The sequence below is a fragment of the Myxocyprinus asiaticus genome, chromosome 23, assembly GCF_019703515.2.
Source record: "Myxocyprinus asiaticus isolate MX2 ecotype Aquarium Trade chromosome 23, UBuf_Myxa_2, whole genome shotgun sequence".
In the NCBI taxonomy this organism is placed as follows: Eukaryota; Metazoa; Chordata; class Actinopteri; order Cypriniformes; family Catostomidae; genus Myxocyprinus; species Myxocyprinus asiaticus.
In genome coordinates this window covers 13,768,923-13,796,528 of record NC_059366.1, presented here as the reverse complement: position 1 = coordinate 13,796,528, position 27,606 = coordinate 13,768,923, and the positions used below count along the sequence as shown (strand labels likewise).

The window sequence follows — 27,606 nt, the reverse complement described above, 5'->3', positions numbered from 1 at the left end:
ATTGAACCCGGAACATTCCTTTAAATACTTTATGAACGCAAGTGTGAAAAACAATATCTGTTATTTACTGTCTTCTTGTAAAAACTTTATCTACTTAGCTTCACTTAGGCAAAACACAGTTTAGCTGAACTGGGGCTACGGTAATTGGATTCATATTGTATTGTTGCCCTCTAGTGGAGAAACACCTGAGGCCGGTTGCACCAGACATGCCTAAATTTAAAGCCTAGCAGTGCATCTGCAAATGTAATCACATTTTTAACAAAAATACAGAGGAAACATATTGTTAATGTAAATGGATTTATTTTTCTGACATGTATAAACATATCAAATGTTACATCTGACTGTCCTGAGAAAATATTACAAACACCAGTATTCATGATATGTTATGAATATATTATGATGTACAGTATATGTATATATTATGGTTATAGTACATTTTGAATATAACAATATAAAGCATCCTTCAAAATACAGTGTATTTTCTTGTAATCTTAAGACAATGCATAATGTTAAAAAACATTATTTAGCTTAAAGTGTTAAAACATTTTCTCAACACATACACTATAATATGGAACAGTGTCAGTATAAAATAAAAAATGATCATTAGCCTGCTACTAATTAGGGGCTTTTTGCCCCATTTCCTTCCAACTCTTCCAAAGCAACAGGCCCTGGCTCTTACCCTTGGTGACCAGAAAGCGAGGTAGCTTATAACCATTAAACTGGCCGACTCCATCATCCCTCCCCATAGCAAGCAGCATAGTCACATTTCCTGATGGGGAACAAAATATTGATTAATTGTCAATGGATGTGAATTGGTATAAAAACTAGGGTGTCATTTTTATTAATTCTACATGATACATGAACAGTGTTAACAACATTGTTAAAGCTGTCTGAAGCCACTGGATTGTAAAGAACTCTGATAATGATAAAGATGAAGCAAAAACATAGGGTGAAATGGTTGTTACCTGGGTGGTATGAAGTCAAAGCTTTTCCAGACAGACTGTTAATAATATTAGAGGCAGCTACTCCAGCATGAAGTCCAGCATGATACGCCATCTTGGGTTCATTGACATTGGCACAGTCACCCACAGCATACACATTGTCAAAGCCTTCCACTTGCAAGTGCTTGTTCACCTTTAGAGCCCCATTGGCTGCCAGACATGCACCTGAGATTAAAGAGAATTATAAGATTTATATGAGAGCATAGCTACTATGTTGACAAAAACATGGTGATTTAAAATTTTGCATATCATACAAATAACATTCTCTTAGCTTAGCAATGGGACTGATCCACCATCATGTAACTGTCAAGGGTTAAATGTGTCAGCTGTAATTGTAATCTTCAAAAAGAGTATCAAAGTGTATTTATTAGATTAATTGTGCAGCCCCAGTATATGATGATGACTAGTTAAATGTGATGTACTCTCTGGTTTAGAGAACACATCTCGATTCCTTAGGACTACAATCATGTTGCATTTTTTGTCCCTCCATCACAAATCAGTTAGCTAAGTAAAGCCTCAACAATATTACATGAGCCTTACATGAAAATAAAAGCATTTAGTGGAATTGTCTGCAGAATTGTCTGACCTTTATTACAAACCAAATTTTACCATGACTGGATATCATCATCTCTACAATCACAAATAACCATTATTCATTATCGATACACTTGCACAATAAAACACTTACTCAGACTGGAGCTGTATGCTTCAGAGTTGATCTTATTTCCTGTGCAGCAGATGACTAAATCAGCTGTGATCTGCTCGTTCTTACTGGTCTTTATCACCATTCCACTTTGACACACATTCAGTTCCAGCTCATCAAGGTTTGACACTTTTTGCCCTGCATTTTGGTGCATAGTGGAGGTAAATATACAGAGTTAAATATAAAGGAACTTTAAGTTTACAAAAGCCTGCAATGCAGCACTGTGTTGGCATTCCTCAAACATTCTGGTTTGTTTTTTCTAAACCCCAAACATTAATTATTAAACTTATGTATGCAATTAATTCAGTTTAGGAATAGGAATAGTTCACCCAAAAAGGAAGATTCTCTCATCATTTATTCCCCCTCATGCAATCCCAGACATGTAGGACTTTATTTCTTCTGAAGAACACAAATGAAGATTTTTAAAAGAATATCCCAGCTCTGTAGGTCCATACAATGCAAGTGAATGGTGACTAGAACTTTGAAAATCAAAAAAGCACATAAAAGCAGCACAAAAGCAATCCATACGACTCTAGTGTTTAAATCCATGTCTTCTGAAGCGATATGATAGGTGTGGGTGAGAAACAGATCAATATTTATGTCCTTTTTTACTATCAATCTACACTTACACTCCACTTACATTCTTCTTTTGTTTTTGCCGATTTACATTCTTCATGCAAATCGCCCCCTACTGGGCAGGGGGAAGAATATATAGTAAAAAAGGACTTAAATATTGATCTGTTTCTCACCCACACTTACATTATCGCTTCAGAAGATATGGATTAAAACACTGGAGTCGTATGGATTACATTTTGCTGCCTTTATGTGCTTTTTGGAGCTTCGAAGTTCTAGTTACCATTCACTTGCATTGTGAGGATCTACAGAGCTGAAATATTCTTCTATAAATCTTTGTTAGTGTTCTGCTGAAGAAAGTCATACACATCAGGGATGGCTTGAGGGGAAGTAAATTTTTGGGTGAACTCCCATTTTAATTTACAGACCCCATTTAAACTTTTTGGACTTTTTGGTATGTTTAGTTAGTTTATGTTTGGTAAACTTTATACTAAGGAAATTTAAGATTTAAGTTTGAAAATCTGAAAATGCGATTAGACTTCTTTTCTACATTTTTTGCTAACTAAATTGTGATTATCATTGTCGACCTTATATACAGTATATTTATCATTAATAGCCACCTTTACACTACACAAATGAATCACAATTAACTGTGACTGGTCATTTCTACATCTATTTGCATACTGAACAGTGATTGGTCTTATTTGTATAGCATATACCTGTACTTAACCATTTACAACTGCCTTTGCACTTCACAGTGACTATTCATTCATGAGTCGTGTGCATCAGGCAGAAAAAGATGCAGGCTTGTAAACAATGACAGGTCGCATGCACTGAGGTCTACAGTAACACTATTCTTTTGTTGCCTTGCAAGTGTTACATTTCCTTCAAGAAATGCAAATCCGTTTTAACGGACAATACCCTAAACCCTAAATCATAACAAAAACCTAACTTTAAGAGACAGAAATAATAATCATACTAAATAAAACTGGTCAGTGTTGTTGTTACGTTCAGTTGTCAGTGTGAGATAGTAATGTTTAACTGAATAGAAGGATTTAGTGTTTGAAAAGAAACAAACATGTCAAATCAGTGTCTGTTTCAGCAACACTGTCTCTGTCTATATATCTCACTGTGGTTCCTTCAGTTCTTAAAAAAAGCAGACAGGTGATGCCCCACATCAGGCAAAATGACTTAATGTGGATGCTAAGCAACTCTGACATGCAATATCCCAAACTGAAGTATTACCAAGTAACAGCTCCACCCCTTTTTCCAGCAGCACCTGTTTGGCTTGTTTTTTCACACTAGGCAGTAGTTCAGGATCAGCCAAGTCCTCACGTGAGTGAATCAGAATCACCTAAAAAACAAAATAAAAAAAAGTACATTAAAAATATGTATTAAAGTTAGATATTTAGCAACAATACACAGAACATACAGTATGTATAAACTGCCGACTACGTATATGGGTAGCACTTTAGTAAATAAAAAAAAAAAACATTAGTAAATGCATTCGGTACCATGAGCCAACAACGAACAATACATTTTTTACAGCATTTATTAATCTTTGTTAATAAAATTACAATTGTTTATTGTTAGTTCATAGTGCATTAACTAATGTTAAAAAATACAACTTTTTAAAAACGTATTAGTATATGCTGAAATTAACATATAACAACATTATTAAATGCTGTAAAAGTATTGTTCTTTGTTAGTTTATGTTAACTAATGTAGTTAACTAATGTTTACAAATATAACCTCATTTTAAAATGTTACCTACATGTGCTCTTTGTTCAAAATACAAAGGAATATGAAGGTTGTGAAATCATTATGTAGCATACATATAAACAGATGTAAAGCTCACAGTTTGGAGTAAGGTTTCAAAGTCTGTTTGGCTGTAAAGGCAGTTCAGTCATGACAGCTATCGGAGAGATTTAGCATGTTAATTCAGGTATGACATATTATAGGATATTGGTCTTGGCAGACTAGATCTGAGACTTGCTACTACTAGAAAATACACAGATATTCTGAGTTGAGCATGTATGACATGCTCCTGCACAAATAGACATTACAAACAATCCCCATGGAGCAGATCTAGACCCGTGGAACTGGGGTGGAGGAGAGTTTCAGTGAAAACTCTTGCAGCATGCTGCAGTGAAACCGGCTTATCTGCAATACTGAGGAATTTAAATGTTATACAAAGAGAGAGACATGTAGATTGACTACCCAATTACACATCAAAGGATCAATCAGCTTACACAATGCGAGCCAACTGGCTTAACATGTCATATGTGAGAGAGTCGATTGGGTAGGCATTGAGTTGCATGGCTGAACTTCAGTCATTTACCTTCTTGTTTGTAAATTCTGTCCTGAGTTCAGCAGCCATTTCAACACCGGTGGATCCTCCACCAACTACTAGGACTGTGTTTGCTGCCTGGACCTGCAAAATTGGATGAAAATTTCAATGAATCCAGATCAGTCTTACTGTTTAGATTACAATGTAAAAGGGACAGTTCACCCAAAAATGAAAATTCTGTCATCATTTACAAATCCTCATGTTGAATCTAAACCTGTATGACTTTCCTTCACAAAAGCAGCATGTTAGGCAGAATGTTAGGGACTGACAGCCTCAGTCACCATTCACTTTAATTGTACAGAAATCAGGCTGTCATCTCTTTCTAACATCTCCTTTTGTATTTCATTAAGAATAAAAGTCATACGGGTTTGAAACAACATAAGGGTGAGTAAATAATGACAAGATTTTTATTTTTGGGTCAACTATCCTTTTACGTTCATATCATACTGTGGTTATCTCCAGTCACATGCTGCTTAACATGATAGAAAGAAGACTCGCCTCTTTTACAAAGTCCTCATACTTCTGAATGGCTGATTGGTAGGTGTCCACAGAATTATGTTTGCCTGGGAAAGGTCCATTTGTTCCAGTGCACAGAATGAGGTGTGAATAGCGTACTTCCTGCAGATTTATATCACTACATGTTAAACAAGAAGGCTCACATTTTCACATCACGTTTTGTATTGTCTTCATCTGAGGGGTATTCCAGAAAGCAGGTTAAGCGACTTACCCTGGTAAGTTTACTCAGAGTAAGCGGATAACCTCAACTTTCGGTTCCAAAAACTGAGGTAACTTTCAGGGTATGTTAGAAGCCATAGCAACTTACTCTCTGAACATAACCTGCTCTGGAGGAGGTTATGTTCCAGAGTTAGTTTACTTCAGGTAGATGTCAGTACATTTCAGAGGTTGTCAGTGCACACGTGCCGTTTTGGGGCATGGAAGTTCAGATTACGCACAATATTATACTTTTAAAGACATTATTATTATTTTCAGCTAATGACCCTGCATCAGTGTGTAGTGGCATGAAACAACTCACAAATTACAGGACTCCTACCCCCAACCCTGTAGGGAACCAACAACTGGCTGACGACCTGAATGTGTTCTACTGCAGATTTGACAGTCCCAAACTCACACCCCACACCCACTCTGACCTTCACTTCACACAAACACCAACACCTCCTGCAATCCCCCTCCTGCTACTCAACTTGCACTTAAGATCTGTGAAGATGATGTGAGCTGCGTCTTTCGGAAACAAAAGACGAGGAAGGCTTCAGGCCCAGATAGCGTCTCACCAGCGTGTCTTCGATCCTGTGCTAACCAGCTGGCCCCCATCTTCACACAGATCTTCAATAGATCACTGGAGAAGTGTGAAATCCCATGCTGCTTCAAACGCTCAATCACTATTCCTGTCCCAAAGAAACCAAAAATCACAGGACTTAATGACTACAGACCTGTCGCCCTGACGTCTGTGGTCATGAAATAATTTGAGAGACTGATGTTGGTCCACCTGAAGAACATCACTGGACCCTTTCTAGATCCCCTACAATTTTCTTATCGAGCAAACAGGTCTGTGGATGATGCAGTCAACATAGGATTGCATCATATCCTGCAACATCTGGACAGACCAGGGACATATGCAAGGATCCTTTTTATGGACTTCAGTTCAGCTTTCAACACCATCATCCCAGCTATCCTCCAGAATAAATTACACCAACTCTCTGTTCCCATGTCTATCTGTCAGTGGATTACCAGCTTTCTGATGGACAGGCAGCAGCTTGTGAGACAGGGGAAACTCACTTTCAGCACCTGTACAATCAGCACTAGTGCCCCCCAGGGATGTGTGCTCTCCCCACTACTCTTCTCCCTCTACACCAATGACTGCATTGCCAAGGACCCCTCTGTCAAGCTCCTGAAGTTTGCAGACGACACCACTGTCATCGGCCTCATCCAAGATGACGATGATTCTGCATACAGAAGGGAGGTTAAACAGCTGTCTGTCTGGTGCAGTCAAAACAACCTTGAGCTGAACACGTTCAAAATGGTGGAGATGATTGTGGACTTTAGGAGAAACACCCCAACACTGACCCCCCTCACCATTCTAAATAGCACTGTGGCAGCAGTGGAGTCATTCAGGTTCCTGGGCACTACCATCTCACAGGACCTGAAGTGGGAGACCCACATTGACTCCATTGTGAAAAAGGCCCAGCAGAGGTTGTACTTCCTTCACCAGCTGAGGAAATTCAACCTGCCACAGGCGCTGCTGATACAGTTTTACTCAGCGGTCATTGAGTCTGTCCTCTGCACTTCAGTAACTGTCTGGTTTGGTTCAGCTACGAAATCAGACATCAGAAGACTACTAAGGACAGTTCTGACTGCTGAGAGGATTATTGGTTGCCCCCTGTCCCCCCTTCAAGAACTATACACTTCCAGATTGAGGAAAAAGGCTGGAAAAAATCACTCTGGACCCCACTCACCCTGCCCACTAACTTTTTGAACCTTCTGGCCGACGCTTCAGAGCTCTGAGCACCAGAACCGTCAGGCACAGGAACAGTTTTTTTCCCTCAAGCTATCCATCTCATGAACAGTTAAATTGCCCCATTGAGCAATAACTATGTGCAATACACAATTTAGTCTTTCTTATATTTATCCAACACATCCAACCTCTTCTGCCATTTCATTCCTCTGAGAAAAAAAACAAAAAAACATTTACACTGTACATAACAGATTTGTATTAGATTTGCACTACCCATGTGTATGTGTGTATGTGTGTGTCTGTACGTAGGTGTATAATAATTTTTTATTTTTTATTATTATCTATGTCTTGCTGCTGTTTTTGTATTGTTTTTGTATTGTTGTACACTGGAAGCTTCTGTCACCAAGACAAATTCCTTGTATGTGTAAGCATACTTGGCAATAAAGCTGATTCTGATTCTGGTAAACTGTCTGCAATCTTTACTTTACCTCACAAATCTTCTTTACTCCAGTATTTCTAGTCTCACACACTGCAGATTTGCATTCAAAAGTGAACAAATTGTGTACATTGATCTTTTAATGGGAAGTTTTTAATACTGTAATATTTCTTAACATAAAGCAAATTGGAAAGGCCTCCACACTCTTCACTGTAAAGAAAGGGCTTTATGTATTTATATTTAGCCCCTCTAATAAATAATTGTATTTCATGATATTACTATTAGTAACATATCTATAAATATTATAGAATCAAATTATTATAGCACCCACATTTTACAGTTCCTTCAGTCAATGATTATTCATGTAAATGCAATTAATCACTCATTTGTTCATTGTACTCTCTTTATTATCTGAAAATATAAATGAGACTGTAACAAAGGTTCAGGTTGGGCAGATAAAGGAGGAAGCGGGAACCGGTTTCCACAGTTCACGTGAGTCCGTTTTATTCACAAATAACCAGCAATCGCTGTACAGCTTCACTCAAAACACAAGACGTCTTTTCAGCGTCACTCAAAGAAACAGTCCGCTTTTCAGCTTCACACAACACAAGGCTCTCTCTCAGGGGTCAGACATGAAGACTCTGGTCTGTCTGTCTCTCTCTGTGAACTGGCCATCTTTTTATCTCCCTTGACTCTCACTCTGAATGTAGAGATGGTAATTAGTAACAATTCATCTCAGGTGGATGTCCTTACCACTCTTTCTCTCCCCAGACGGGTGCTCGACCACGCCCTCACCTCCAAAGAGACATGCTGTCATTTAGATTAATCTACAGTGCCCTAATTTAGCTGGTGGTCAGGTGATCAATGAAAATATGTATCTTTCTGATGCTCAGCCTCCTCTACTCCATCAAAAGCTGTACATGGTCCTTCTCTAAATTACATTTTTAGTCTGCCTATTCTACTTTTCCCTAATGCTAAGATCTAGAACATCTATAATGTATAATCAGACACATGATCTTCATTTAAAACAACATCATTTCATTCAGTACCAAGTTGCTAGAGGCAGATGGACCCTCCTCTACATGAGAATGCCCAGCCATGGCCTTTTAGGGGATAAAACAACAAGCAAGTTTTAATGCCACAGCAAAAAATAAAAGGACATTTAACTATGTGGGCCTCCCATCATTGTCCACCTCTGTTATAGCAGATCTTCATCTTATAATGCACATCAATAATCAAGTGTGGCCTACTGATAAGCATTACATTAAATCTATGGAAAATTGTGACAACTATTAATACAATGACACCATCAGCAACTGTGGAAATGTAAGATGATATGATGCTAATTCAAAGTAAGTTTTCAGAAACCCCAGTGTTAAACTGGGTACATCAAATGGTATTAAAGATAAAATAATTACATACAGTTCACATGACATACAGTAAAATTTAATTAGCATGCACAGTACATGGTACATGCCAGGAAAATTAACCTTAAAATAAAAATATAGTAAACCCGTAGCCTATTAGAATTGATAGAATATGAATATTAATTCAGTAAAGCTGTGAAGTTCAATGCAAACAAATTACATTACAGTTGACCAATAAATTTTAATTTAGGCGAAAGAGGTCAAACATTAATGTTGAATTAAGCTTTTACAGTTTTATGAATGAAAAAATGCACACACTGAATCAGTATATTTTCCATCAAGCAAACTCTCAGTCCTAAACCAATGCAGCCCCTATCTATCGCTTTTACGAGTGAAGACGGATTAATGCTCATTTGCAGTTATTAAAATTTCATGATCTGCGTCACTGAAATATGGCACACATTTTTTCTTAGCATCTGTTTCCATGGTGACTCGTGGATTCGGCACTCTGCTGAGAATGTATTTCTGAGTTCAACATGATTGCGCACAAATTCTGAGTTTCACTCACGGTTGAGTGAATTAACCCAGAACTGGTATTCAGGAACCAATAACCGCGAGTAAGCAATGCTTGGGTTAATCAACTGAGAGTTCAGGGTTTATGTCACGGTAAGTTAAACTTGCTTTCTGGAATACCCCCTGCTATAACATTGCAAAGAAAATAACACTTACCTTTCCATTGTCAAGCACAACTGTCTTTGTTTCTGTGTCTATCCGTATAACACGGCCTTGGAGGAAATTCAACCCAAATGTTTCTTTGTATGGTATGAAAGTCTGCTTTGCAAAACCTAGACGAACATATACAAAACTGTGCATTATTCCATTAATCCAGCTATTTGTTGTTGTTATTTTTTTAGTTTTTTTTACATTTTTCTGGCAATTACTTCTTACCGTTTTGAACTGAAGCACGCAGTGCCGCAACATTGTGATGAAATGCATCCAGTACGTCAATAAGCATAAAGGGCACCCCATGATGTTTGAGGTGCTGAGCAGCTGCAATGCCACCAAAACCACCACCAACAATCACGACATGAACATTCTGATCAATGGACAACTGCCCACCCATGATGCTTCCCTACAGAGGGAAATAAAAAATATTTCTCTAAATAAATAAATTGTGATTTCTGAACTTGGTTTAAATAATGACTTATAAAGCAGGATACATTTGCTGCTAAGTAAGACAGGTAGCACACATTAAAAAGAGTGAATGGTTACAGCATGCTTTCCAACTGATAAGTTGAACTTTTCCCTCTTTTAAGAATGAGTCATTCTGACAATCTGCTGCAATCTTGTACATACAGAGTGTAAAATGCAAAACACTCCAAAGAACTATTCATAGGTAAAACACCTATATCATGAAAAGTCATTGGCATGGAGTTACTGTAAATAAAAGCAAAAAACTGATTTTCTAATAATTATTAAATATAAATATACAATCTTGTCATGAGAACCACGTAAGCTTGCTCCTAATCCTTCTAATGAAAATAAATATTTAGGGTATTCTACATTTAAAGGGATAGTTCACTCAAAAATGAAAATTTACTCACCCTCATGCCATCCCAGATATGTATGACTTTCTTTCTTCTGCAGAACACAAATGAAGATTTTTAGAAGAATATTTCAGCTCTGTAGGTCCATAAAATGCAAGTGAATGGGTGCCAGAACTTTGAAGGTCCAAAAAACACATAAAGGCAGCATAAAAGTAACCCATATGACTTCAGTGATTAAACACATATCTTCAGAAGCGATCTAATGGTTTGGGTGAGAAACAGGTCAATATTTAAGTCCTTTTTTACTATAAAACTCCACTTTTGACCAGTGCATGAAGAATGCGAATCGCCACAAAAACAAAAGAAGAAGAATGTGGAAATGAAAGTAGAGATTTATGCTTATAAAAAAAAAAAAAAAAAAAAAAAGGGCTTAAATATTGATCTGTTTCTCACCCACACCTATCATATTGATTCAGAAGACACAGATTAAACCACTGCAGTCGTATAGTTACTTTTATGCTGCCTTTATGTGCTTTTTGGAGCTTCAAAATTCTGGCCACCATTCACTTGCATTGTATGGACCTACAGAGCTGAAATATTCTTCTAAAAATCTTAATTTGTGTTCTGCAGAAGAAAGAAAGTCATATCTGGAATGACATGAGGGAGAAATGATGAGATAATTTTCATTTCTGGGTGAACTATCCCTTTAATACATTAATATAAAATAATAAATTAATATAATACATTATATTTTTTGGCAAGTCTATTATGTTTACTTAATGTGGAAGCAATAAATCACTTTAAATAATGAATGATGGAGTGACTAACTGCACTAGGTGTAAATAGCACCTGCCACACAGCTTGGCTAGTGGAAACAGAAACTGAACACAAACTGTGCACCTAGTGTCGCTGCAGTGGCGTGATATGTGAAGACGGAGTAGTTGTGCTTTTTTCGTCCGGACGACCCGGCTTCAATTCCGTTTTTTGTTCCACTTTTTCCCGTTGCAGTGATTTGGTCCTGGTGACGGTCGGGGAGTTGAGAGAAAGGTTTGATCCGGGAAAAATTAACCATGTTTTACTATAATAATATTGTAGTAATCATGTTTTTTGGTGGAAGACATAGTTTTAATGCAGTTTACCATTATTTCTACAGTAATATGGTGTTAATATAGTAACCATGTTAATTTTGTGGTTACTATGATTTTACTATAAAATACCATGATGATACTCTGGATACTGTAGTAAAACCAAGGTTAATTTTTGTAAGGTAAGGTTAGGTTTAGGGGTAGGGGATGGTGTAGGGTGTCTGTAGGACTATAAATAAACACAATAAACACACTGTAGTGATGCTCCTATACTGTGTGCAAATAGTGCAAATAGGCTCTGCCTTTAAATAAACAGCACGTTCCTATTGTGACAATATACCCCATGACTACACACCATGCTATAGGGGTATGTTGTCACAAAAGCTTTTAATTCTACAAATATTATTTTACATATTATATTCTATACATATTCTATTTTATCTACTACATGTACATTCTACAATTATTATTATTATTATTATTGCATGTGTATTTTTGTAGCAAAGTCTTTAAAATAAGTACTTTACGGTAATTGCCTTTCAAAAAACAAACCTACACTGTGAAATATATACGGGCATAACAAGTAGGACAACTAGCCCCAGTCACGCTTATTTTTCATATTGATGATTAGGTCACTGTGCAGAATTTTTTGAAATGAAGATAAATTGTATTTATGTTTCCCTAATTTAGTAAATTAGAAGTAATGAGATTTCCTAAATTATGCTGATAATAATGACACGAAGTTGAATAGGCATATTTGTCGATATAAAGATTATTTTTTATCACAATGCGATGGCCTGGGCTTAACTAAGCAATGCTCTTTTTAATAGCTGCACATGTCATAGAAAGAATGAATCTATTGATAGAACTTCACTATATACAAAGTGGACTTCATTGATTGAACTGCTGACAAAAACCTTTATTGTTATATATAACAAAGACGCTCATAACAAGCTCATAATGCCTCACATACAAAATCAATGTATTTTTTACTTACCTATTGATCTGTGGAAGCCTATATTTATGTAAAAATCTTCGTACTTCGTTACGCAAACACACGGAACTGTCTTCCGCTCTTTCTAGTTACTGCGCTGTATTATATCCAATGGCAGAGCACAGTAGGCGGGTTATGGGCGGGGCTTTATATTTGAGTATACTGTAACCAATAGAAGTGAGGGAAGGGCGTGGCTTAATATGTTGAGCGAATGGATGAGATAGAAATTATTTTTGCTCATACGTGCCACCGGTTGGGGAACGTTGACGTTTGTACAGGGTTGACTCCCGTCAAAGAGATCGGAAATCATATTGCAAGAGATTTAAATCCAAGTATCCTCGATAAATTGTCATAGATATTTACAGATGATTCATCAAAACACTCAATATCACAGTGAGAGGTCACGGAGCTGTTGTAGTCCAGCTGAGTCACGGTGACAACTGCGAAACACGGAGAGATTACTTTTCTGGAGTTTCTTGTACTGATATGATCTGAATGCCCTTCAGCTCTAGAATTTTCTCGTTTTTAATGAAGAAAAACGTATTTAGACTTGGCCAAGAGCACTTCATCCATATAAAAGAGCCAAAATTACCCCAAATAATCAATTATCACATAGCTGAAATAGCCAAAAACTGTATGTTTTCAGAATCAGAATCAGCTTTATTGCCAAGTGTGCTTACTTACAAGGAATTTGTCTTGGTGACAGAAGCTTCCAGTGTACAACAATACAAAAACAGCAACAAGACAAAGATAATAATAATATATATATATATAAAAATAAAAACAGAATAAAAATGCCACTGAAAGTGACAAAAAAAAAAAAAAAGCCCATAAAATTAAAAACAAAAAACAAACTCGTTGGAAGTTTCTGCTTTCCCATATTTTTTATTGGTCCAAACATAATCCAAATAGCAATATTTATGTAAATATGCATTCAAATACCATCATATTGGAGAGAAAAAACACACTGAACTGATGGTCAAAGCTCTTATGCAAGATTTCTGTAGTACAATCTGCAAGCTTGGCATACTTTCACCAGCAGATGGAGTAACAAACTTTATTTTTCCAAATGTCAGTAACTTTCCCGACTTCAGCTATAAATTCAGCTTAGAGACTTACTGTTTTTCAAGTGGGCCGAAGGTTAAACGTCTGCTTAAGTAGATACCATGCTTTAATTTAGTTAAAGTAAATTAGTTTTTAGTAAAAACAAGTTCAGCCTCAGGGGGCCTGGGTAGCTCAGCGAGTATTGACGCTGACTACCACCCCTGGAGTCACCAGTTCGAATCCAGGGTGTGCTGAGTGACTCCAGCCAGGTCTCCTAAGCAACCAAATTGGCCCGGTTGCTAGGGAGGGTAGAGTCACATGGGGTAACCTCCTTGTGGTCACGATTAGTGGTTCTTGCTCTCAATGGGGTGCGTGATAAGTTGTGAGCAGATCACGGAGAATAGCATGATCCTCCACATGCTGTGAGTCTCTGTGGTGTCATGCTCAACAAGCCACGTGATAAGATGCACAGATTGACTGTCTCAGAAGCGGAGGCAACTGTGACTTGTCCTCTGCCACCCAGATTGAGGTGAGTAACCACGCCACCACGAGGACCTATTAAGTAGTGGGAATTGGGCATTCCAAATTGGGAGAAAAGGAGATAAAATTAAAGTCCCAACTGTCCATTATGCTAAATATTGCATTCACAGAATGATGTTTGCCGATGGGTGGCGCTATAATAAAGGCTCTGTATGCTTGGACCCTCAAAGGCTGTTTACACTGCAAGGCTTAATGCACAGATCCAATCTTTTGACCACATCCGATTTTTGTCCTGCCAGTTTACATTCACTGAAGACACAACTGGTATCTGATATCTGTGTTTACATTAATCTCCCGGCCAATCTCGAATGATTCAACTACCGATCGCTATCACTTATGAGCGCCACGGTTCACCCTTGGGTTTGAATGGCCTAAATATTTAATATTTTCAAAAGTAGGCAAAATTGCACACGATTGTATTTAATTTGGCAAAAAAAGCAAAAGCAACTTTTCACCGCTTCCATGGTAAGCACGGCTTTAATGGTTTCAACATCGGTTAGACGAGCGTGGCTAAAACCCTATTCAGACGGGATTAGTTTTACTGACATTTGTCCATAAAGTAGCTAATTATTACTGCGGACAGCTTTTACCCTCAATTCGCATGCACGGAATAAGCAATGTCTTTAAAAATCACATAGATGGGTGTGTCTACAGCATTTACACACTGTCTATTAATTATGTAGGACATACTATTCATGATCACATACTGTATCTGTGATTATAAGAAGAAATTGATTGGACTATCTGGCTAAATACAACAGAACTGGTGACATTATCAAGCCTGTAATCTTGTATTTCACTCTTGAATTAAAAATATGGACAATCCCTTCACATTATGTAATTTTATGTTCTGAAAGGTGGGGCTCAACACAATTTCCCGCACTCACTCTGTTCAAATCATAATCAATAACTGCTCATTTCTCTTTTACATGGGTAAATATTTTATATTTAAAGGGCGCAAGTGCTGGAAAGTGCAGATTTACGGGCTTTTTATTCATTCGCACTTGATTAATCAGGGTTCCAACTCTTTCCAGGCACAATTTCCAGGACATTTATGCACCCAACAAGTATAATATTTAAGCAAAAACACATGCGTCCATTTAAATGCATTAAATACATTTTTGCATTTCTGTGTGTTTTTTATGGTAGTTTCTCACCTCCAGATAAACAGTTTCCTCCATGACCCAGTGTGATTATTAATCCCCGTAAAGCTGTGATTCAATTAAATAAATACGTAGTCTGTATGTGCTGTGGACTTCAGAGTGCTCTCTGTCTCTGTCATCTCATACACACAAGAGCGCACATGACGACGATGATGATGAGGTTTATTCAGTGTATGAGCGGCCATCTATACACATTCATTTTGAAGCACACATCACTTGCAGATTATTTATTCATTCAATTAAATTCAATTAATTCTCACACAAGGACATATCACAATTTTAATTTGATTAATTGTACATTCAAACATTCATTTTCATCCAGATATGTCATATTCCATGACATTCTGCATTTTATTGCTAATGCTATTTTTACGACTAGATTCCCTGTTTTCCGCATACTACATGTGGTAACCGCGGTACAAGCTGACTCCGATCGCTGAATTATTGACAAATGATTTAACATCCCGAGGTATTAAGGCCAAATCACCATGCTACCAACCCAGTGTGAATTATTTTATTTTTTTAAATCAGTGGTCCAACTGTCATCATTGTCTAAAGTTTATAATTCACAGGGATGCAAAAAAAGTTGAGACAATCACTGATCCACGAACATGTTTTACGGGGTTATTTTTTTAAAGAATAAGCTAAAAGCACCCACTTAAGCTATTTTAATGATTCAAGTATAGAATATGATCTGCACAATTGTGCAGAATTAGCAGTAAAAATAAAGGGTATTTTGGTGTGGCTTGCTTCTGTGTCACAAATTTGTTCAGTTTCATTAATTGACTAGTTTAGTGACTACTAAGATGCCACTAGGTGGTGACAAATGAGCGTCTTATGTGCAATGAGTGAGTCATTGAATCATTTTGAGGTGTTCACCACAGAAATCTGCCATGAGACTTTATAGTATTTAAGCGTTATAAGAACAAAGAAGATCTACTGTATCATTTTCCTACAGTATTTAAACTGTTGTGTATGAATTTTATTAGAAAAGACATCAATAATAGCCTAATAATAATAATTTTGAATGTCAATAATGTCCTTTGTCATTGTATAGCGCATTTCACATGAGTTGAGTCGAGGTGTCAACACTCCGCTCAATGCCAGCGTCAAGAGGCATTTTGCCCTCTACATGACAAGCGTTGCAGAAAGCGTCATGGAGGGGCGAATTTACAAGCTTGCCACGCAAGAAAGAAGGAGGTGTGCACAATAAACATTGAAAACATTTATTTGGAAGAGGAAAAAAAAAATGGCAATTGATTGCAGAAAATAAAAAGAGGACTCGTTTATATTAGGTCTTAGCGTATTTTTATTTTATTTTTTGGTGAATCTAATTACTGTAGTTCAATAACTGGGGTCTCTGGATACAAGGAAACAATAAGGTAATAATTGATTAAAATAAATTATTAGACATTCAATATCTCTTCATAAATTTGGACAGTTTTAAAATATTTCTTATAGCTTTGTACTCTCAAAGACATAATTTGTGTGAGGCAAAAACGTGTGTGAAAAACACTGGTGTGAAGTCGGACAGTTCTCACTTCTCGTAGAGGATCAGACACCTTCGAGATAAAAGGCAGATATCGCGGGATTCACGTTCATGCGCTGTTGCTTATATAAGGTGGATATAATTTAAATTCTGTTGCTTTAAAATGAAAATAAATATGACAAAGGCACTCAATGTAGCTGTTATTTAATTTCGCCAATAAGATGCGTCTTTCCATCCATTTTTAGTTTAATAAAGACATATCCTAGATATTTCAGAAATGTAATAAAAATCACATAACCCATTCAAAGATCTCACTGTCAGTGTTGGGAATATTCACATATAATTTATACACATAAAACATGATATTAGAGATCAAAATAAAAAATAAAACCTTTTAGAAGATAAGGAAACATCACGGTTGTTTAATCCAATGAGCATTAAGCTATGTCATCAGCAAGTCATTTCCCATCATGTCTTTAGTCAGCGCCTGGAATGCGTGATTTTTTCCCCCACCCGTATTTCGTAAACTCCGCTATTCACCTTATGCGCCAGAGAAACTAGCGCGCAGCCATCTTGAAAATTTTGTCTCTGAACTTCCGTTCTAGAGGTTCTATAGATATCTTTGGCCTCAAAGTGTAATTAGCTAGCAAAGTGGATTTACAGGTTATAGAGCTGTCATTAAATATGAGTATATTAAAGTGTTCAGGGGAGATTTTAAAACAAGAGGATTTCATTCATAAATCCACAAGATCCTACCTTCAATCTGTGGACCTACTGATATGCTTCTTTTCTCATAAAACTCCAAGAGACAACACAAAGTCATTAAAAATATCTCATATGACATCTCTGACCATCTTCTCATGTCATTCATCCATCACGTTATAGTTAACCCTTGTGCGACCTTCAGGACATTTTTGTCTTTTTCATTTTTGTTTTTCGATAATTTTGGCCGTGTTAATGCCAACGGCATACATTTTGCCAAAGGTGTGTATTTTTGGGGGAATTTTTATGTTTCAACCTCAGTTCCTAAAATACATCTATAATACACTGTGTACACAAAATAGTTACACTCAGGACCTTCAGGACAAAAATGTCCCCATTGAAACCCATTAAATCTGCAATATTTGAACCCAGTGCCATTAATGCATAAAGTCATGAATTCATGAATATTATGCATTCATTCCGGAGCCCTGACTTCAAAATTTACATTTTTAATATTTTCCACCTGGTGGTGCCATTTTTCTCACGTTTAGCTTATGGAGCAAATACATGCTTTTAACTCATTAAAACTGGAAAATAATATTAATATATAATATTATTATGGGAGTTTTTGACGTGGACATTTTTGTCCTCGAAGGACCTCTGAGTAACTTTTTTTTATTGATGCACAAGGGTTAAGGTAAGCAGATTTTTTGATCATTAATCTGTGACGGGGGAAGTGGTGCATCTATGTTAATACACACACACGTGAAAGTGTTTGTTTTATTTTATATTCCGTTTACAACCATTTTAATCACATTTAAGCCTCTAAAAAATGTAGGGTAACAAATTCATTTAAAAAAGTACAACTGTAATTTTCTTTAATGTTATGAACTTGCATGTGTAATAACATGAGCTGTCTCTGTTGGAAATTTCATATCAACTACACAATTTAACACAAATTATTAACAAGCTGAAACCTAAAAATTAAGTAGAATTACACGTATAACAATTAAACACTTGTATTATGAAAAAATGCAGTGTGTCATAGCTGTCTGAATGTGATCTGTCAGGTCCAAATGACCTCTGGGTGTCAGAAAAAACACCTCACAAGCATTTTCATAGTAAAGGGGTTGTGTAGACCATCACCTCTTGGGGAAAAACACTTTCTGTGCTCCCACACGTAATCCATTGTGATCGACTCTTCTCAGTAGCTTCAATACAAACAGGAAGTTAGATAACAAAATTCAGAAGAGCAGAGTGTGGAAAAGGGGCGGGGGTGAATAAGGTGAATTGATATAATTAGAAGTCAAATGATTGGACAAAAGTTGTCTATACGTCACCAGCTTGATGGCGCCTTCTGATTGGGTGGTTATTTTACGTGGTTAAGAATGAAAACAACTGGAAGAAGATGCAGGGGAAAGATGGACAAAACAGGTAAATCTCATTGTAGGTAATTTCATAACTAATAGTTCCATACAGAAAAAAGTAGCCACCTTCAAGGTAAGTCATTAGGGTGATTCTACAACTTCTGACACTTTGCCGTTGCAACAGTAGAAAAACATTGTTTTCTTTTTATTAATAATAATTGTCTGATAAATGTACTGGAAAGAAAATAATTAATTATATGCACGGTTGGGAGGGTTTCTTTTGAAATGTATTCCACTACAGATTACATGCTGTAAAATGTCATTTGTAACGTATTTCATTAGATTACTCAAGGTCAGTAACGTATTCTAAATACTTTGGATTACTTCTTCAGCATTGGTAGATATTTTCACTTGTTTTGACTATAAAAACTCTGCCAGTACAGTAAGACAAAATACACATGTTAAAAATACATTCTCTGAAAAACCTAAATATCTTATGCAGTGTTGTTTCTAAAACAAGATCAATCAAATTGAAGTTTTAAGGATTTTTAGATATTTTTACAGGAAAACAATACAAAAATTATTATCAAGAATATGATTTTTGCCCTAATATCAAAGGTCTTACTAGAAAAAAAGAAATTATAATCCAATGTGAATTTTCTTGATAAAAAAATATGATCGTGTCTGGAAACGTGCATGTAAAATGGCTAGAAATAGCATTTTAGCTTAGCATAAAGCTGACAATTTACACAAGGTTTATTTCTATTTCTTCTGCTCCAAACTTACTTCAAACTTACTTCTCTGTCTGCTGGTATGAATGTAACATCATAAGAAAGTGTTTCACCGCTGTTCAAATGCACTTTGGATCACATCATTTATATGTATAAATGTTTTCCATCTGAAATGACTAAATATTAAATGAAACAAATGACAATAAAATGCATAATCGATCAGATGAAGGTATCTCAGCAGACAGGATATGACACGAACACTGGTTTCGGACATGCCTTGATCCCTTCCTATCTCCGTGTACAGCCTCCAGAGGCAGCATTTTCCTGGTTTCCGACGCAGCCAATCAGTCGGTTGGTACATGTGCCAGGTCATTCAGTTTGTTTATGAATGAGAAGTTTCACGAGTGCTCTTCTCACTGTGCACGTGTCAACGACGTGATTGGCTGTAGCTGTAATCAATCAAGCGATCTACCTCGGTTGGGGATTGCCAAGCACACGATTGGCCGCTGCTGTAATCAATCATGAGGGTGTAAGCGCACTTAACTGTTGATGTTGTTTCACAATGCGCAGCGCTGGCAGTGACAAAACGATACAAATTTATGTATTTGACTCCAATTCTGAGTCCCTATCATTACCATGTTTTTGTACATGTAATGAAAACCTTGCTAGCAACACAGTCAAACCGTTTTATTATACTAAATATTTTCCAGGACAAATAATTATTTTCCAGGACATTTAGGTATTTTTCTAATTTTTCAAGACTTTTCCATGACTGGAAAACTGCATTGCAAAATGACACGTGGGAACCCTGAATTAATTTTATCAGGGGTTATTTTTACAGATCGTTTCATAGTGGGTAATCACGCAGTAATTTTTACTGGCGCGGCAATGCGCAGTCCGGAAAAGGTCCGGGAAATTACTGACAAGACCGATTCGCACGGGATTAAAATTACTGAGAAGCTCTAGTAATTATTACTTTACCCCACGTCCCCATATAAAACTAATTCCGTCCGAATAGGGCTAGGAGTCAGTAGTGGTGGGACCAAGTCCACACATTTGATGACAGGGAGTGGGTAAAAATCTTACGCCTCAACAAGAGTAGCTGAGTTTTTGTGCGAGCTCCTACAGGCACATCTGATTCATAAGGACACGCAGTTAAGAAAAGCCAAGGGGAATCAGATATGCATGTTTAGACGTAGGTCAGATGTAGAGATATCGGATATGTGTCTGATTTAAAATCACATTTGGAAGTGGCTCAGATCGGATGCGAAAAAAAAGATTTTTTGTGACAGTGTAAACACAGCCAAAGACTCAAATGACCTGTGAAGATAAGATGAGACCATGTAAACAAAAGTTTTGTCTTTTTATGTAAACGTACATTTGATTAATATCTTTGTCTTCTTAAAGGAATGTTCCGGGTTCAATACAAGTTAAGCTCAGTTGAAAGCATTTGTGCGATAATGTTGATTAACACAAAAATTAATTTTGACTCGTTCTTCCTTTTCTTCAAAAAAGCAAAAAAATCGAGGTTACAGTGAGGAACTTACAATGGAAGTGAATGGGGACAAAAGTGAGTTTTTTAACATTAAAAAATTGGCCACATTCACTTCCATTGTAAGTTCCTCACTGTAACCTCGATTTGTACTTTTTTAAAGAAAAGGAGGAATGAGTCAAAATTAATTTTTGTGTTAGTCAACATTATGCCATAAATGCTGTCAATTGAGCTTAACTTGTACTGAACCTGGAACATTCCTTAAACCCTTAAATGCATGGGTGTTTCACCAGACATTATTAAATGCCCAGGTCTTTAGTGACCCAGCCCTTATGTCTATGACAAATGGATCTAAAAATACCCAGATAGTGTCAAGTTTTCCAAACATTTTCAATACAATTAGAAAATAAAAGAATACAATATATACCGATATATTTTCTATTTTTCATACATCATATAGATGATGCAACAAGTATAGAACAGGATTAATTACTTCCATACTGAAATTTCATGAGAGGCAAATGGCTGTCAAACATATTGAGCTACACATAACACATATAAGCTACACAGAAGCTACACAGTTTTCTCTTTTTGAGTCTAAATAGTTGCACAACTTACATAATTTCAATAGTACACACAAATGACAACAGTCATATCATACTGTTCATGTGTTACACTTGCTATAGTTTACTTCCATGTTGCTTCTTCTTCAAATAGCAATGTGAAAAGTAAATCAGGTGAATCACTGAAACATCAGAAATATCAGCTATTCATTTCTCTTGTAATAAACACATTAGATATATAGATATCCAGTTATAATAAACTTATATAGATATTATATAGATAATCATAAATAAATATGATTTATGGAAGCAAAAAAGAGACACTATTACATAAATCAGGTCTTTAATTTTTTTATTTTTTTGGTAATTAATGAATTATATATATGATCTTACGAATATTTATATATATGATATTTAATGAATATTTACTTTCATTTTCTAAATATATATTTATTTATTTATTTTACTGTTAAGAAGATAAAGGTTGAGGACTACTAAGAGGTGTGGGCCCGGGTCAGTAGGGGTATAGAGTGCAGTACTGGAGTCGACCGACCGCCTGACCAGCAGGGGCTGCAGAATGGATCATCTCTGAATGAGGGCGAGCGCTTGGGACCTCCCCGTACATACGCTCGCGGGATGAGTGAGTGCGAGTGTCTGTCCGGTAACAGTGTGCTTTAACCTGGGACACTTTTCTTGGATGATACTTATGCCCCGTTCAAAGAGTAAAGAATCTCTGTCTGTGGTCGTTATCTTTATAACCATATTTTAGGACGAAACTGCAACTGATGCTGAACAGAAAGTGACTTTTACGAGAACGGAGGCAGTGTGAGTTTACAACGGTAAGATGGTTTAAATGCACTATTGTCATACGCACGTTTTCAATTGATCGCCTAACGTCAATAAAGGCTTTGCAATGTAATGTTTAAAATGTAAAGTACCACGATCCCACATATTTTACTTTTGATGCCATTATTTTACATTTGTCTTGTCCCCGTTCCCATGGTGAAGTGTACACCAAACCCGCCGCGTGCTGCATTGTGGGAGATCTACAGGATTAAATGTTTAAAATTCATAATATGAATTAATTCACAAATACACTGTCTGTTTATTGTTATAGGCCTATATCACTATTATGCTTTGGCGTTCATTCATATTAATTGACCTTATTCACACTAGCGCCATCTTTGATTTTTATGGGAATGACAACGAGGCTGTGAGAGATAGACTTACCATCTCGTCAATGGGCTGTACTGTACCCATTAAAAATTAAAGACGGTGCTAGCGTGAATAAGCTTTATATTTACCTTAAATGCAAGCATCTAAAGATCCTTGAATTGACTATCAGAGATGTTTATGCTGTTGAAAAGGAGACCAGTCAGTGCCATAGTGGACTCACTGTCTTAAACTCACTTTCTTAAAGTATGAGACAGGAGGTTTTTAGGTCTTTCTGACAGCAGTATGGGTTTTGCAATTCAAGTAGATTATTCAAACACTGTTTTTTACATGCTTTTTATCCTATCCCATTTTCTGGCCTCTGCCATAATCAAAAGTCATTTAAAACTACTGATAAATAACGTCAATCACTCATTGGCTCAAAAAACTGAAACACTGGGTACAGTGGAGCAACTGACTTTAGTTATAGTAGTAAAAGGCTTTATTGCCATTTGTGCCAATACAATAGAATTCTTCAGCACACTGATCTCTCTTTGCAAAACAGAAGGACACCTCAAAGCAACAGTACAACAGGCACCAGCAGGATAACAGAAGAAACAATGAAGATATAGGAAGAACTGTTTTAATGTAGGCTATGTTCAGAGTGTGACCTCTGGTGAAATGCTTGTATTTTGCATCACTATTATTACTATTTTAATCATTAAATAATATTATATAATATAATATTATTAATAAGTTAAATGGTACATTCAACTGAAGATTTTACATGAATTTTAGAATTTCTAACTATTTGGTATGCCCCCCCCCCCCCCCCCTTTTTTTAGCACACAAGTTTGTGCAAAAACTTGAGAATGAACATGTTGAGGAAAGCATCTTGTGTGTTACAATAGAAGCTAGGAAAATCTGACCTTTTGTACAAAGTAGTTAAAGGAATAGTTCACTCAAAAATGAAAATTCTCCCATCATTTACTCACCCTCATGTCATCCCAGATGTGTATGACTTTCTTTCTTCTGTGGAACACAAATGAAGATTTTTAGAAGAATATTTCAGCAACAATTCAAAGAACAATTCAAGTAAATGGTGACCAAAACTTTGAAGCTCCAAAAAGCACATCAAGGCAGCATAAAAGTGATCCATAAGACTCCAGTGGTTTAATCCATGTCCTATGAAGAGATCTATTCAGTTTTGGATGAGAACAGACCAAAATATAACTCCTTTCACTCTATAAATCTTGACATCTGCAGTCTCATTGGTGATCGTGATTTCAAGCTCGATTACACTTCCTAGCTCCATCCAGTGCTCTGCGCATGCATCAAGCACTATGAAGTGCAATCGAGCTTGAAATCATGATTGTGCCTAGAGACTGCAATGGCAGCAGTGAAAAAAGAGTTAAATGATGGTCTGTTCTCACCCCAAACTGATTATATTGCTTCAGAAGACATTGATTTAACCACTGGAGTCTTATGGATTACTTTTATGCTGACTCTATGTGCTTTTTGGAGCTTCAAAGTTTTGGTACTCTTTCACTTGCATTGTAAGGACCTACAGAGCTGAGAAATTCTTATAAAAATCTTTGTTTGTGTTCTGCAGAAGAAAGATGTATATGTGTGTACAGTGTATTTATTGCATAAATATGCAGTAAGTTGATGCTCACTGAACCCACCCATGGGTTTGACTTTACTTTGCTTAAATGAGTTCACATTTACTATATAGTGTGCTTTTCAAACTTATTCATTATGTTGAAAAATTATACATCTGTATTGTATAATCAACAGGTTAAACAGTAAGTAAAAAACTTGGTCCACTAATAAAAAGCCTGGCTAATGACTCTTTAAACTTTAAATTCCCACTGTATCAGTTTCCCTTTAAGCAATTTCTTTGTGTCGAAATTAGCAAATGCATCATGTCCCTCCATGCGAAAATGTGTTGTGATTACATTGTCAGATCAATGAAGCGTATTGATCAAATCAATATCCCACTATGTAGGAAAGTGTGTCTGGTGGTCATATATTTAGGCTGCTGTAATGAGAGATTGACTACTAACTTTGTGGTCACTGATCATTCTATATTCATGTCACAGACATCGCTAGCTGTGCAGTATGTGGTGGGATGGTTGAGGAGGAGCAGAACCGCTATGAGGCCCAGTTGAAGGCTGAGTTTGACAGCTGTGACACCACCGGCACCGGTTACCTTGACAAAGATGAGCTTACTGCCTTATGCCACAAGCTGAGCTTAGATGTCCATCTCCCCTTGCTGTTGGACACTCTGCTAGGACCACAGCATTATGCCAGTGTAAGATGTTCTCCAGTGTTTGAACTGTGTCTGAGCTCTTGGGGGGTCCTCCACTAACTACTACTGTTAACACTACCTTAAAATACCTGCTAGTATTTTTGGTGCAAATAGGTCAACAGAGAAAATTAAAGTAATTTAAGTGTATGAAGTGAAGTGAACAATCATAAATTAACAAAGAGTTGTGAATATAAGGATCTGTGGTGTCAGTCTTTTTCTGCGAATACCTCACAAAAGTGATCGTCTTTACAAATGTCAGACGGAAATCACTTTCAAATCACTAGTTGGATAAGGGAAATAAATCACAATGTCAGGGCAATAAATCTTTGGATTTTTTTTCCAAATTTATTCATCCTTCCTTTGTTCTAAACGGTGTTTTCAACCTAACGAGCTTAAATAATAGAATTTAAGCTCTCTTGTGTCATTTTGCAGGTAAATTTTGAGGAGTTCAAGGAGGCCTTTGTGGCTGTGCTGTCAAGGTCCTTAGACTTCAGTACTTCAGAGGAGGAGAGCAGCTATCTTGAACCAGGTACCCAAATGAAAAATAGAAGACAGCGATATGCCTTCAGGGTTATCAAATCTTTCAGTCCTGTATCTATCTTCATGGTTTTTGATAATACAGTAGTTAGTCTGGACCTAGGCCACTCCAGGTTTGTTGATGATAAATCATGTGGAACTGATGTAACTTCAGTCATCTGAAGGACTTCTAGGCTGCTGGTGATGTTTTATAAAGGCTTATCTGCATTTTGTTAATCAACAGCCAACATGTTTAGTTATATTTAAGGCAGGGTGGTTTTGTAAACTAATTAACACTTCTACTTCAAACATACAGTAGCCCTAAAATGTATTTGGGCACTTAAAGCCACATTTAAAAATGTCATTTCATAGCATTAGATAAGAAAATGTCACACCAAAACATTAAATGAAAAGAAGTTAATACAACCTGTCTAATGCAACAACATTTATACATTTTTAAGTGTGTGGCATAAGTTTCCAAATGCAAAGGGGAAAAAAAGAATGTAAAAAGAAATACATAGGTCCATTTTAGGCCAAACCACAAATAACTTTTAAATCAATAGCAGTCTTTACAATTTTAGGAAGACAAAATACAAGCATGTCTATTTTCATGTTCATGAAATGATAACAGCTCATAATTACTTAAGGTACCTAACCAAATGATTGTTATGGTCTCCTTCACCGGAGGCTTGCTCAGATTTTGAGTGAATAATACAGATGCTGGAAAGTATTGTGCAGGGCTTCTGTAAACTGAATCCAGAATATCATAGTTAAGATTTTTCATTAAATTTTTCCAGTGTTTGCAGTTTTTCTCTGAGATAAATGTGCATTAAATGAGTTTGGTACATTAGTGTATGTTATGAAATCTCATTTAAAATGCTCAAGGCGAAATTCACCTTTGCGAATGGTAAAATGTGAAACCTGTAATGAGAAACAGATGTTAAAGCATTGATCCTGGGTTTGGAGATGTTGCTTTTAGGTTTTCATTTCCTTTCAAACATGTTTCTCATTTTATAAGAAAGGTTATGACTTGCATGAACATGAATGCAATCAGTATTTTTCCAGTAAAAATATCCCAGCATCCTTAAAACAAGATACATTTACTTGAGAAAAATTGAGGCTTGTTTTAGAGAATATGTTTTGAATCAAAATAATTTTTCCCACCTCATTCGCAAATATATATATATATATATATATATATATATATATATATATATATATATATTTTTTTTTTTTTTTTTCTTGTTTTAGGCATATACCTAACAAAATGTATTTAGGTTTATGCCTAAAACAAGAAAAAAAAATTATAACATTATAAGGAAAAAAAAACAACTGAAGATACAGTATATTCACTGAAAACAAGTCATATTGAGAAGCAAAACAGATCTTTGCTCCTCAATTAATTTTTTTTTGTGTGTGGAATGGATGTTTAGATGTTTACTGAAAAACAAGACATAAATACTGATTTTTTTGTATTTTATTATTATTATTATTTTTTGCAGTGTGATGTAAGATCAGCTTTTAAAACATATGGATTCATATTATAATCAATGTGTATAATTTTCTTTCTTTTGACTTCTGATTATTATATCTGATATGTTTTCATTATCTGTCACTCTAATGCATCATTTTCAGTTTTTCAAGCTGTCCCGGAGGAGGTGAAGCCTAAATATGTGAAGGGAGCCAAAAGGTACGGACGCCGATCACGGCCAGACAAGACTGACTTGGAGCTCACAGCAGACTCAGAAGACTCCCCACCATTTGTGACAGACAAAGTAGAAACAAATGGTGTGAGGAGAGCCAAGCTCAGGCGCTCCACCTCACTGGAGAGTGTTGAGGTAAAATTCATCATATTTACATCTTTATTATCTTTATTATCAGCCTGTCTCTGTTGAAAAGACAAGCATTGCTGGTCACCAGCAAATGTTGTGTTTTAGATGCTGCTCCCAAGCATTGGATGCTGGTTTTGCCTGATGGCTGATTTTATTGTACAACCCCAATTCCAAAAAA

At 36.4% G+C, this 27,606-nt stretch overlaps 1 protein-coding gene and 1 pseudogene across 2 annotated transcripts; one reads left to right on the top strand and one right to left on the bottom strand.

The window, feature by feature from the left end:
• Positions 1-273: 273 nt before the first annotated feature.
• On the bottom strand, positions 274-12,630 carry LOC127413496 (ferroptosis suppressor protein 1-like). Of its 2 annotated transcripts, none has more exons than XM_051650679.1 (9): positions 11,348-11,465; positions 9,849-10,032; positions 9,630-9,745; positions 5,126-5,245; positions 4,619-4,711; positions 3,523-3,631; positions 1,690-1,842; positions 966-1,166; positions 274-769 (listed from the first exon to the last, which is right to left on the bottom strand). In XM_051650679.1, exons 2-9 carry the CDS (start codon positions 10,021-10,023, stop codon positions 615-617), a joined length of 1,122 nt encoding a protein of 373 aa, XP_051506639.1. In that variant the 5' UTR covers positions 10,024-10,032; positions 11,348-11,465; the 3' UTR covers positions 274-614. The 2 variants fall into 2 exon arrangements, with proteins under 2 accessions (XP_051506639.1, XP_051506640.1); XM_051650680.1 differs by lacking the exon at positions 11,348-11,465 and adding an exon at positions 12,530-12,630 and having other exon boundaries at positions 275-769.
• Positions 12,631-22,257: 9,627 nt separating this feature from the next.
• Positions 22,258-27,606, top strand: part of LOC127413503 (ninein-like protein) — a 41,725-nt pseudogene continuing 36,376 nt past the window's right edge.